General features: G+C 42.2%; 1 protein-coding gene across 2 annotated transcripts in view; it reads right to left on the bottom strand.

The window, feature by feature from the left end:
• LOC147874683 (uncharacterized) overlaps positions 1-11,020 on the bottom strand; it is a 440,325-nt gene extending 429,305 nt beyond the window's left edge. Inside the window, exons 1-3 of one of the 2 annotated variants that reach the window (XM_087344583.1) lie at positions 7,835-11,020; positions 7,220-7,313; positions 6,857-6,991 (exon numbers count right to left, since the gene is read on the bottom strand). In XM_087344583.1, coding sequence (XP_087200709.1) covers positions 6,935-6,991; positions 7,220-7,313; positions 7,835-7,956 — 273 coding nt within the window. In that variant the 5' untranslated portion in view covers positions 7,957-11,020 and the 3' untranslated portion in view covers positions 6,857-6,934. Of the gene's footprint in view, positions 1-6,856; positions 6,992-7,219; positions 7,314-7,834 lie in introns of those variants that run through there. The other variant, XM_087344582.1, reaches the window with a different exon arrangement.
• Between the last annotated feature and the right edge of the window lie 1,451 nt (positions 11,021-12,471).

Here is a 12,471-nt window from a genome sequence, read left to right as displayed (position 1 = left end):
CGGTACGGACTGAATTCTTAAATATTATTCAGACGAACTATGATTCTCGGAATAAACAGCGATCATTTCCTTAAACAGCGTTAACCAGTTGATCTTCGTAATGGTGAAGAGTTGTGTTTTCTTCGCGGTACGGACTGAATTCTTAAATATAATTCAGACGAACTATGATTCTCGGAATAAACAGCGATCATTTCCTTAAACAGCGTTAACCAGTTGATCTTCGTAATGGTGAAGAGTTGTGTTTTCTTCGCGGTACGGACTGGATTCTTAAATATTATTCAGACGAACTACGATTCTCGGAATAAACAGCGATCATTTCCTTAAACAGCGTTAAGCAGTTGATCTTCGTAATGGTGAAGAGTTGTGTTTTCTTCGCGGTACGGACTGAATTCTTAAATATAATTCAGACGAACTATGATTCTCGGGACAGTACGATCCCAGCATTGACAAATACCTCCGCCCCCGAGCCCTTCTTGCGAGGTAACACAACCCGCGAAATCCTCCAATCCTTTTGCTCAATAAACGGTCAGAGGATTGCCTCTGTAGTACATTGTTCTGTAACATTAGCCCAACAGCACACCTTAAAATTCCTTCACCTCCTGCATAAACGCAGCTAAACCTCAGCTTTTCTTTTGTAGCCCCCACTACAGAGCACCACCAGCCCGTTATAGGTACCCCGGAGAGTCCAGTCCATAGGCGGTCACATCGACCACTCCCCTACGCTGGACCGACCGTGAACCAACGGACACAAGACAAGACGACCACGGCATGAAAATGGAAAAATGATTTATGGAATGTGAATTGAAACTTTTTTTTTTGTAATTGGATAAGCAACGAGCCAAGTTGGTCGTTTCTTATCCAAAACAAATCTATGTAAAAATGAAAAGAAAAAAAAATGTATCAGTTCTTAATAAAGGAAGCGCACGGACAGAGGCTACCGTTAGGGCTCGCGATTTTAAATGCCGGACTGCTGGCTAGAAGTCAGCAGCACGCATCCGGAAGGTCCTGCGACCGGCCAACTCGACCAAGGTTTTCCGTGGTTTTCCTCGGTACTAGAGCAAATGCTGAGTTGGTACCCAAACTCCACGTTGCTCTGCATGCCTCCCATGCAGCCCTCTCAGAGTAATATCAAAATTCCGCTCTATAGTAGCCCCCCCCCAAAATTAACGTAAATTATTCCTAACGCCACCCCCAAGGCCAATATCAAAATTCAAAATTAACGCAAAGACCCGAACCAACTCCCCCCCTACCCTATTTCTTACCCCATCCTGTCTCCTAAATCCCTTGTCCTCACTAAACTTATTCATACCAGAAGGACGAGCGGGCACTGCCTGGGAACCTTCGTAGCCCACAACCAACTTTATACCCCTCCCCCATTTATTACAGTAGTGCCTATCGCTACTACCCCCCACTTTCTCTCTTCTCTCTCTCTCTCTATGATTCTCGGAATAAACAGCGATCATTTCCTTAAACAGCGTTAAGCAGTTGATCTTCGTAATGGTGAAGAGTTGTGTTTTCTTCGCGGTACGGACTGAATTCTTAAATATAATTCAGACGAACTATGATTCTCGGAATAAACAGCGATCATTTCCTTAAACAGCGTTAACCAGTCGATCTTCGTAATGCTGAAGAGTTGTGTTTTCTTCGCGGTACGGACTGGATTCTTAAATATTATTCAGACGAACTACGATTCTCGGAATAAACAGCGATCATTTCCTTAAACAGCGTTAACCAGTTGATCTTCGTAATGGTGAAGAGTTGTGTTTTCTTCGCGGTACGGACTGGATTCTTAAATATTATTCAGACGAACTACGATTCTCGGAATAAACAGCGATCATTTCCTTAAACAGCGTTAAGCAGTTGATCTTCGTAATGGTGAAGAGTTGTGTTTTCTTCGCGGTACGGACTGGATTCTTAAATATTATTCAGACGAACTATGATTCTCGGAATAAACAGCGATCATTTCATTAAACAGCGTTAACCAGTTGATCTTCGTAATGGTGAAGAGTTGTGTTTTCTTCGCGGTACGGACTGAATTCTTAAATATTAATCAGACGAACTATGATTCTCGGAATAAACAGCGATCATTTCCTTAAACAGCGTTAACCAGTTGATCTTCGTAATGGTGAAGAGTTGTGTTTTCTTCGCGGTACGGACTGAATTCTTAAATATTAATCAGACGAACTATGATTCTCGGAATAAACAGCGATCATTTCCTTAAACAGCGTTAACCAGTTGATCTTCGTAATGGTGAAGAGTTGTGTTTTCTTCGCGGTACGGACTGAATTCTTAAATATAATTCAGACGAACTATGATTCTCGGAATAAACAGCGATCATTTCCTTAAACAGCGTTAACCAGTTGATCTTCGTAATGGTGAAGAGTTGTGTTTTCTTCGCGGTACGGACTGAATTCTTAAATATTATTCAGACGAACTATGATTCTCGGAATAAACAGCGATCATTTCCTTAAACAGCGTTAACCAGTTGATCTTCGTAATGGTGAAGAGTTGTGTTTTCTTCGCGGTACGGACTGAATTCTTAAATATAATTCAGACGAACTATGATTCTCGGAATAAACAGCGATCATTTCCTTAAACAGCGTTAACCAGTTGATCTTCGTAATGGTGAAGAGTTGTGTTTTCTTCGCGGTACGGACTGAATTCTTAAATATAATTCAGACGAACTATGATTCTCGGAATAAACAGCGATCATTTCCTTAAACAGCGTTAACCAGTTGATCTTCGTAATGGTGAAGACTTGTGTTTTCTTCGCGGTACGGACTGAATTCTTAAATATAATTCAGACGAACTATGATTCTCGGAATAAACAGCGATCATTTCCTTAAACAGCGTTAACCAGTTGATCTTCGTAATGGTGGAGAGTTGTGTTTTCTTCGCGGTACGGACTGGATTCTTAAATATTATTCAGACGAACTATGATTCTCGGAATAAACAGCGATCATTTCCTTAAACAGCGTTAACCAGTTGATCTTCGTAATGGTGAAGAGTTGTGTTTTCTTCGCGGTACGGACTGAATTCTTAAATATTAATCAGACGAACTATGATTCTCGGAATAAACAGCGATCATTTCCTTAAACAGCGTTAACCAGTTGATCTTCGTAATGGTGAAGAGTTGTGTTTTCTTCGCGGTACGGACTGAATTCTTAAATATTAATCAGACGAACTATGATTCTCGGAATAAACAGCGATCATTTCCTTAAACAGCGTTAACCAGTTGATCTTCGTAATGGTGAAGAGTTGTGTTTTCTTCGCGGTACGGACTGAATTCTTAAATATAATTCAGACGAACTATGATTCTCGGAATAAACAGCGATCATTTCCTTAAACAGCGTTAACCAGTTGATCTTCGTAATGGTGAAGAGTTGTGTTTTCTTCGCGGTACGGACTGAATTCTTAAATATAATTCAGACGAACTATGATTCTCGGAATAAACAGCGATCATTTCCTTAAACAGCGTTAAGCAGTTGATCTTCGTAATGGTGAAGAGTTGTGTTTTCTTCGCGGTACGGACTGAATTCTTAAATATTAATCAGACGAACTATGATTCTCGGAATAAACAGCGATCATTTCCTTAAACAGCGTTAACCAGTTGATCTTCGTAATGGTGAAGAGTGTTTTCTCTTCGCGGTACGGACTGAATTCTTAAATATAATTCAGACGAACTATGATTCTCGGAATAAACAGCGATCATTTCCTTAAACAGCGTTAACCAGTTGATCTTCGTAATGGTGAAGAGTTGTGTTTTCTTCGCGGTACGGACTGAATTCTTAAATATAATTCAGACGAACTATGATTCTCGGAATAAACAGCGATCATTTCCTTAAACAGCGTTAAGCAGTTGATCTTCGTAATGGTGAAGAGTTGTGTTTTCTTCGCGGTACGGACTGAATTCTTAAATATAATTCAGACGAACTACGATTCTCGGAATAAACAGCGATCATTTCCTTAAACAGCGTTAAGCAGTTGATCTTCGTAATGGTGAAGAGTTGTGTTTTCTTCGCGGTACGGACTGAATTCTTAAATATAATTCAGACGAACTATGATTCTCGGAATAAACAGCGATCATTTCCTTAAACAGCGTTAACCAGTTGATCTTCGTAATGGTGAAGAGTTGTGTTTTCTTCGCGGTACGGACTGAATTCTTAAATATAATTCAGACGAACTATGATTCTCGGAATAAACAGCGATCATTTCCTTAAACAGCGTTAAGCAGTTGATCTTCGTAATGGTGAAGAGTTGTGTTTTCTTCGCGGTACGGACTGAATTCTTAAATATAATTCAGACGAACTATGATTCTCGGAATAAACAGCGATCATTTCCTTAAACAGCGTTAAGCAGTTGATCTTCGTAATGGTGAAGAGTTGTGTTTTCTTCGCGGTACGGACTGAATTCTTAAATATAATTCAGACGAACTATGATTCTCGGAATAAACAGCGATCATTTCCTTAAACAGCGTTAACCAGTTGATCTTCGTAATGGTGAAGAGTTGTGTTTTCTTCGCGGTACGGACTGAATTCTTAAATATAATTCAGACGAACTACGATTCTCGGAATAAACAGCGATCATTTCCTTAAACAGCGTTAACCAGTTGATCTTCGTAATGGTGAAGAGTTGTGTTTTCTTCGCGGTACGGACTGAATTCTTAAATATAATTCAGACGAACTATGATTCTCGGAATAAACAGCGATCATTTCCTTAAACAGCGTTAAGCAGTTGATCTTCGTAATGGTGAAGAGTTGTGTTTTCTTCGCGGTACGGACTGAATTCTTAAATATAATTCAGACGAACTATGATTCTCGGAATAAACAGCGATCATTTCCTTAAACAGCGTTAAGCAGTTGATCTTCGTAATGGTGAAGAGTTGTGTTTTCTTCGCGGTACGGACTGGATTCTTAAATATTATTCAGACGAACTACGATTCTCGAAATAAACAGCGATCATTTCCTTAAACAGCGTTAACCAGTTGATCTTCGTAATGGTGAAGAGTTGTGTTTTCTTCGCGGTACGGACTGGATTCTTAAATATTATTCAGACGAACTACGATTCTCGGAATGAACAGCGATCATTTCCTTAAACAGCGTTAACCAGTTGATCTTCGTAATGGTGAAGAGTTGTGTTTTCTTCGCGGTACGGACTGAATTCTTAAATATTAATCAGACGAACTATGATTCTCGGAATAAACAGCGATCATTTCCTTAAACAGCGTTAACCAGTTGATCTTCGTAATGGTGAAGAGTGTTTTCTCTTCGCGGTACGGACTGAATTCTTAAATATAATTCAGACGACCTACGGCTTCATGGGGTTAATGATGCTTATTTTTTCATTTCAAAGAGCACACAAAAAGTTTATTTATGAGCCCTCTTAGGAAGGGAATGAATTATTTCGGAAGATTTAGTAGCGGTGAGACTTAATATTAAACTGTGTTTTTGTATAAAGAGTATCTAGAGATGTGAATCAGACTGCAGTGACTCACGATAGACTCAAATTTCGGTTTCCTTGCACTTGTAAAGCTTCAGTTTCATTGATTAGGAAAATAGATCAGGTACTCAATTTGACGATATTTTATATTACTATACACAGAATAAACTGAAAGTCCACAAAACTGCAATTTTTATTAGCGAAGAGTAATTATAACTGTTATAAATTACGCCTTCATAATTTTCTGACTCGAGATACTGTAAACTGGTGTAGCTTTAATTCAATACATATCTCTACTGTGTTGCTACAAGTGGACTTGAATATCAACGCACTTCCTCTTGGTCTACGCTCCTGTATCCCATCACCATCCTTCGGGATACAACGCAGAACGATACTTCGTTCTGATGACTGCCTCAATCAAGCAAAGGATGTTGAAAATGTTTCTCCATATTTTGAGAACCTCTGCTCTACACAGCGCTACATTCTAGCAGCTCTGTCTAATTCCATCACCGCGTAAAGGACGCCTATTCAGTCGCGTCCCTGGCAGACGACTAATCCAAATCAATACAGACTCCGTACGCAATACTCGGTCCACCTAACACCAACAGCATTTCCTTACGAAATTTATCCAACAGAAATGACGTAAGGACGACCAGTCAGTTTTTAAAATTTCTGTGTCTATACACGAAGAGAAAGGCTTTGACCAGTTAAACGACTGTCAGCTACACGATGACTGCCGTACATGTTTACAACAAGACAGAAGCAAGAAACTGGTCTCATACCGCAAGTGTGCGTGTCTATCACCGGACACGCAACGTCTCTGTGATTGTCTGCATTTTCTCCTTTTCCAATCTTTCCCATCAACAATTCTCAAATGATCTGTAACTTTTCCTTTCTGTTTCCAACTCATAAAAGAACTCGATTCCTTACCGTACGTAGGGGGGGGGTTTCAAACATTCTTTGATTTTGGCGATATCGGTACCTTCGCGAAACCCCATCCACGCAGACCAGGCTTTACTCAGACACTACATTACCGTCGAGACATACTAATTTCTAATTTCCCACAGAACACTATCTACGAAAGTCATTATAATTTTGAATCGACCTCGAAATAATACATCACCGTACTCACCCGAGTCCATCGCTCGCTGGTGCCTCATCGTTTGAGACGTCTCGAGCCAGACGACGTCACAGAGCAGCGTCCAGGAGCGAGACGTGGAAAAATCTTCTGGTTCAGAGGTTCACGACGGCGATGAAGAATGATGATATCATAATCACCGTGAATGTGAAGAGGGCTCCGCCAATCACCTCAAAGCAGACATAATGACAAGAATTTATAATTACGTCGCTTCTGTACGTACGCTCTGAAACTCGATCAGTGGGCATTATCTGACAATTTCTCATTGTACTCACCGGAGTCCTTAGTTCGCTGCTGCTGTAATATAATTTTCGGGTTGTCGTGTTAGCGACCTCACGATGTAAGCGGCCGTCATCCTCACCGCACCGTAAACCTCAAGTCTTGAACGAGTGTCACGTGGTTGTTACCACTGACCTAGAAGGAGACGGAATGCGTGGGCAGAATCACAGAACAATCAAAACGTAAAATAGAATAATATCTCAGAATACTTAGTTCAGTGTTGCAACGTCATTTCGGCCATCTTGTCTTGTGTGACGTAGGCCAAGTCACGTTGTATCGGGAACAGCACGCAATATAAGTTTTTCTCTCAACGTACTTTCAGAACTCTCTACTTCAGAGGACGGAATATTTCATGCAACTCACCTTGAATGACTTAAGCGGGTTCGCGTTGTACAAGACGTAGCACCCGGGGACACACAACAGGACACATGTACTCTCGCATGTGCGTGTCACAGTCCTAGAGAAAAATATATAGACGATCTTATATCACTCCACTTTCTCCATGGAAAAGCGACGTAATTCACCTGTAAAGCCGCCAGACAGAAATGCCGATAAGTCAGGGTCGTTATCTATCCGACCAGGTTAAATCTGTATTCATTATGATAAGGTCAAATCCAGGAGTCAATTATAATCAATATTACAATTTTCATCGATTTGTGCTTACATTACACGTACAGTGAATGGCAAAAGAGGTGTAAATCCACACAATAAGAATTTATTATTATTATTTTCGCTTCAGATTCCAGGATTACATTTTCAATGGTGCAAGGGTTAATAAAATCTAACTCAAAGACGTTTGTAATTTCTAGAGAAAATCGGTTAGTATTTTCACTATCACGAAATCGCCTGCATTCTTTAGAGCCTCGTACTACTACCACGAAACCTTCAACAACTCTTTGGCTGTCGAATAAATCGAGAATTAAACCAAACACAAGCTGAGACGTAATATCAAAATGGCCGACTGAAGCCCCAACTTACCTAAAGACTGCGTACATACGCGCTGTACCGAAGCAGGAGACAGACAAACGGAAAGAACTCAACTTGTTCGAGGAAACAAGTTTCGCGGAGCATGCTGGGAAAGGCAAAGATGAAAAACTCATCCAACGCGTGTCGGCAGAGATGACTAAGGGGCAGATAAAATTATACGTCCAGTAATAAAACACTAAAAGCGAAAATACTACGAGCAGCGAAAACTCAATGATTTAATCGAATGAAACCAAATCGCGGGACCGAGGGTCCTGTAAATGGTCGTACAGAATAAAACAAGGCTCAAAAACATAAAATAAATGGCAGCGTCCTCTGTGCGGGAACATCGGGACCCACCACAAGCGCCGTCCCGCACAGAGGGCGCAAGAGGTTATTTTGCTTTAAGAGGTTTGTTTTAAGTTCCTATGACCACTTAGCGGCTGGGGTTGAGCCCCCCTGTCGGTATTATTCCATATCAATTACCGCGCTTTCGTTGCTGGTACTATTTTCGAATTTTGAGTGGTCCTCTCATTATACCTAATCTTACTATGTTCCTGCTATATCCCCTAGACAAGATCTGTTGCCAGGTCGGTTAGTCGAAAGAGTTGAACGATTCGCCTCGACCACGAGGTCCTGTTTTGCGTAGCGTGCGAGCGCAAAGCCAACGAGTTGGACTCGTCCGACTCGGGCGGTTCGTTGGAACCCGCCACCAGGCGCCCGGGCCATTGTCCGGAGCCGGGTCCGCGCCTCTGCTCGCTCAAGAAACGGCCTGGGCCTCCACCTCCCTTCGTGGGGCGCGGGGGGGTTAGGGCGCGGGGGTTAGGGCGCGGGGGTTAGGGCGCCCGTTTTGAATTCTGGTTGTAGATCCTATGTGGGATAATATGGTGATTTTTGGTGGGGAATCCTGCAGGATCGTGGGTAATATTATGTGGTGAATCCAGGGGAATATCCTGGGAATCATGGGTTGCGATCGTGGGAAATTCTGTTGGAAATGTTTGGTGGCAGATTCTGCTAGATCTGGGTAGGGAATCCTTGGTGGGGATCCTAGGAAATCTGTGGGGAATACTAGGATGGTCATGGGGAGTCCTGGTAAATCCGAGGAATCCTGGAGGGGGTTATAGGGGATCCTAGAGGTGATTGTCTTCGGGGATCCTGCCGTGATCCTAGAGGGCAGTGTCCAGGGAATCCTGGGGTCCTAGGGGATCCTGTGGTTCCTGGGATATGGTGATGCTGCAGGGATCCTGAGGGGATGGTCCCGGGGGGGCGATCTTGGGTAGGGGTGATCATGAGGGTTGGCCCAAAGAAGGGGATAGCCCTGGGAAGGGGTGCGACTGGGGTAGTGGCCCTGGGGTAAAGGGTGTGGCCCTAGGGTGGCTGGCTAGCAGAAATATTGGTGAGAAGATACAACCTTGAGATTTTTTAAGACCAGTATCTACGAAACTATTGGGCCGAATTTGTCGTGGCTTCCTTGACCTATACGTGACCTCATTTTGACATGAGTATGGTCAATCAGGTATTTGCCGTTTGGCATAAATACGTATGACCTTGAAAATTTTAAAGACCTCTATCTGGCAAACTATTGGGGCGATCTTGTCTTGACTTTGTCATGACCTTGACCTAACAGTGACATCAATGTTACAAGAGAATAATCACTCTGATAACTGACGAAGATGTGAGGGCGAAATAATGTACAACAGTGGTCCCCAACGCGGTGCCCGCGTTGATACGGAAAGAGGTTATACTGAATAATAAAGGCCGTTCAACCATGAACATTATAAAATCAAAGCACAGTTCTCTACGTACTAATGCCCATCTTGACGATTGCGAGCAGCAACATCATCCTACTCTCCCAAATTTGAAAAACTGGCCGATAAAATGCAGCGCCAAACATCACACTAACTTCCCACTTGAGTAATAATAATTGTACTTATAAAAGTACGTATCTTTGATTGCGTGGTTTCTTGTATCAATAAACGTCGTGTTGTTTTGTGTATTATTTGGTGTCCGTATCTTATTTGTCCAGAGAAAAGAAAATTTGGCTTTGTTAATTGGTTGGTGCCCGCCACGATCTCATAAACTCTCAAATGTGCCCTTGGGCACAAAAAGGTTGGGGACCACTGACGTAAGGCAATACATGCCAAACATTATCATCAGTGCGTTTGGTGTAATCACGCACGTCTGCTGATATCGAAGTTTCAACGTTCCTACGTGCGGATATCCGTATATCCCATGTACACACAAGATCGAGATTAGATACATTTCTTTTGTACATTCATGTATGTCTGATGGTACTCATGTTGATATGGGTTGCCATTATCCACACATTGAAGGCAGATTCATATTTATTTATGACGGACTTTGCCACAGTACGTATGTGTTTGCCGTGTGGTATTCTACGTCCATACAGCATCCAGTTGATGTGATGTGTCCAGATGGGGGGGGTGGGGGGGAGGAGGTCATAAATGCAGAGGGAGTTAAAGAGAGAAAAGTAATGCCGCACCAGCTTGGCCCAAGTTATATTCTGAGCAAAAAATTTCGAAAAGGAATTCCCACAGTGGCAAAGCGTGACTTTTTCAAAAGTGTTGGCCAAACCCCACTCCGGGATGGGGGTCAGGGGAGTTAAAACTTTGGCAGTTGAGTTTTTGGATCGTAATTTATCTTCCATGATGAACAATTAAGTGTTAGCAGTCGAGGTTTGGCTAGCATCTTAGCTTGGTAGGTCATGTAATCCTCTACTTACCCCCTCAAACCAGAACTATATTGTAAGATTTGAGGTTTCCACAGCAGATATTGTTTCTGTCATAATTGCGTTTGCGCAAATAGACTGGGAGCTTACGCCTGAATGAGGTACCCATCAACGCTTGTAGGGGGAGGTATTCCCATGTGTCATTTCAGATAAATCCATTCAAACAGCACACCCAAGTTACTGCTATTCTTATGGGCACACACTCCAGAAGCATCTATACGTTAATGTGATTAAGTCAAGGTTGTTTACAATGTCTTCCGTGGTTTAATGCGTCACTGGGACATACGATTGTGTGGGTCGTATTAACCCGGTCAGTATCGCACTCCATTGCAGCACGCTGCCACTACAAACAGTCCTACATATCGGGTGGGATATCTAGTTGCTACAGGTTTCAGCGTGAACTTGTAACTTAATCAGTACACGAACTGTAAAGAAGTTCTTGACATAAACTCGCACAGTCCTAGGACAATGGATGTAAAATAAAATGTCATACCTTTAGTTGCAACGAAGGTAACTGTTGCGAGTAGCGCCAACTGGGACAATCATAATTAATAAGAAAGCTGGCCATGTCGTTGACCGATTGACTAACTAACTAGATGGCTTACCGAACCCGAAGGTTCATCACCGAATTAACCAAAGCCCTCCACCGGACCCTGTCCTGGGCCAACAAAATCCAGTCTCCTTCAACTCCTATCTCCCACAGATCCCGCCTGACATTATCTTCCCATCTACGTCTAGGTCTCTCCCCCTCAGGCTTCCCGGTGCACACCACTTGCCCCATCCATGCGCGCTACATGTTCCACCCATCTCATTCTTCTCGACTTAATCACCCTGACAATACTGGGAGAGGAGAACATCATTATGCAGTTTTCTCCACGCCCCATCGTCTTCCCTCCTAGGCCCAAATATCCTCCTCAACATCCGATTCTCAAACACCTGCAATCCGTGTTCCTCCCTCTGAGTGAGAGACCATGTTTTGCACCCATACAAAACAACAGGCAAGATAATTGTTTTGTATACTTTAATTTTCAGGTTCTTAGAAATCAGACGGAAGACAAAATATTTTGGACTGAGAAGTAGCAAGCATTTCCGGAATTTAGTCTCCTCCTAACTTCGTCGTGAGCATCATTTTGAATCGTTTTTGTTGTTCCCAAGTATTTGAACTTTGTCACACTTTCAAAGGATTTATGAGCCACCTTAATGTCTGTCGGGTACATCATCGTGTTCACAAAAGCCCGCCACCGGGGTCTATCCTGAGTCAGTTGCATCCAGTTCACTCCATTGAGACCCATCTCCGTAAGATTTGTCTTAATGTTATCTTCCCACCTACGCCGAGGTGTTCCCTTCAGGCCTTGTAAACTTTCAACTCGCCCTAAAAACATCGGCTGAGGAGCTCGTCATGCATTTTTCTCTGTTATCCGTCCCACTCCCATTTTGGGTCCAAACATCTTCCTCGACACTCTGTTCTCAGAGCTCCTCAGTCTATGTTCCTCCCTCAATGTGAAAGACCACGTTTTGCACCCATAAATACTTTGCACTCAATAATAGCAATCATTCCCCGGATTTAATCTGCTGATGTAGGAGATAATGAGAGGGAGATTCTTCAATATTTATTCTTCTAAATCCGGAATACAATTTCTTTCAGTTCCCTAAAACGCTTTAATAATGTCGATGTATCAAGAGATGAAAAGCGTTAGAATTATTGTTCAGAATATAAACCCCACTTCTTAAGATCCACATATTTTTATTAAGATTCTGGGCTACGAAACACGTTTAATTCCTTTAAAATTGTAAAATGTTAATTGCCTACTGGAATATTCTTTTATTATAAATGATGCCGTGAACAAACAGAAATCAATCTAATGTTACTTGAAATTGTGTTAAAAAAGTTTAATTCTCTTAC

Source organism: Zootermopsis nevadensis, unplaced genomic scaffold, assembly GCF_977971745.1.
Source record: "Zootermopsis nevadensis isolate Lab colony 2312 unplaced genomic scaffold, Znev_1.0 Znev_ptg000007l, whole genome shotgun sequence".
In the NCBI taxonomy this organism is placed as follows: Eukaryota; Metazoa; Arthropoda; class Insecta; order Blattodea; family Termopsidae; genus Zootermopsis; species Zootermopsis nevadensis.
This window is presented reverse-complemented; position numbering and strand designations above follow the sequence as displayed.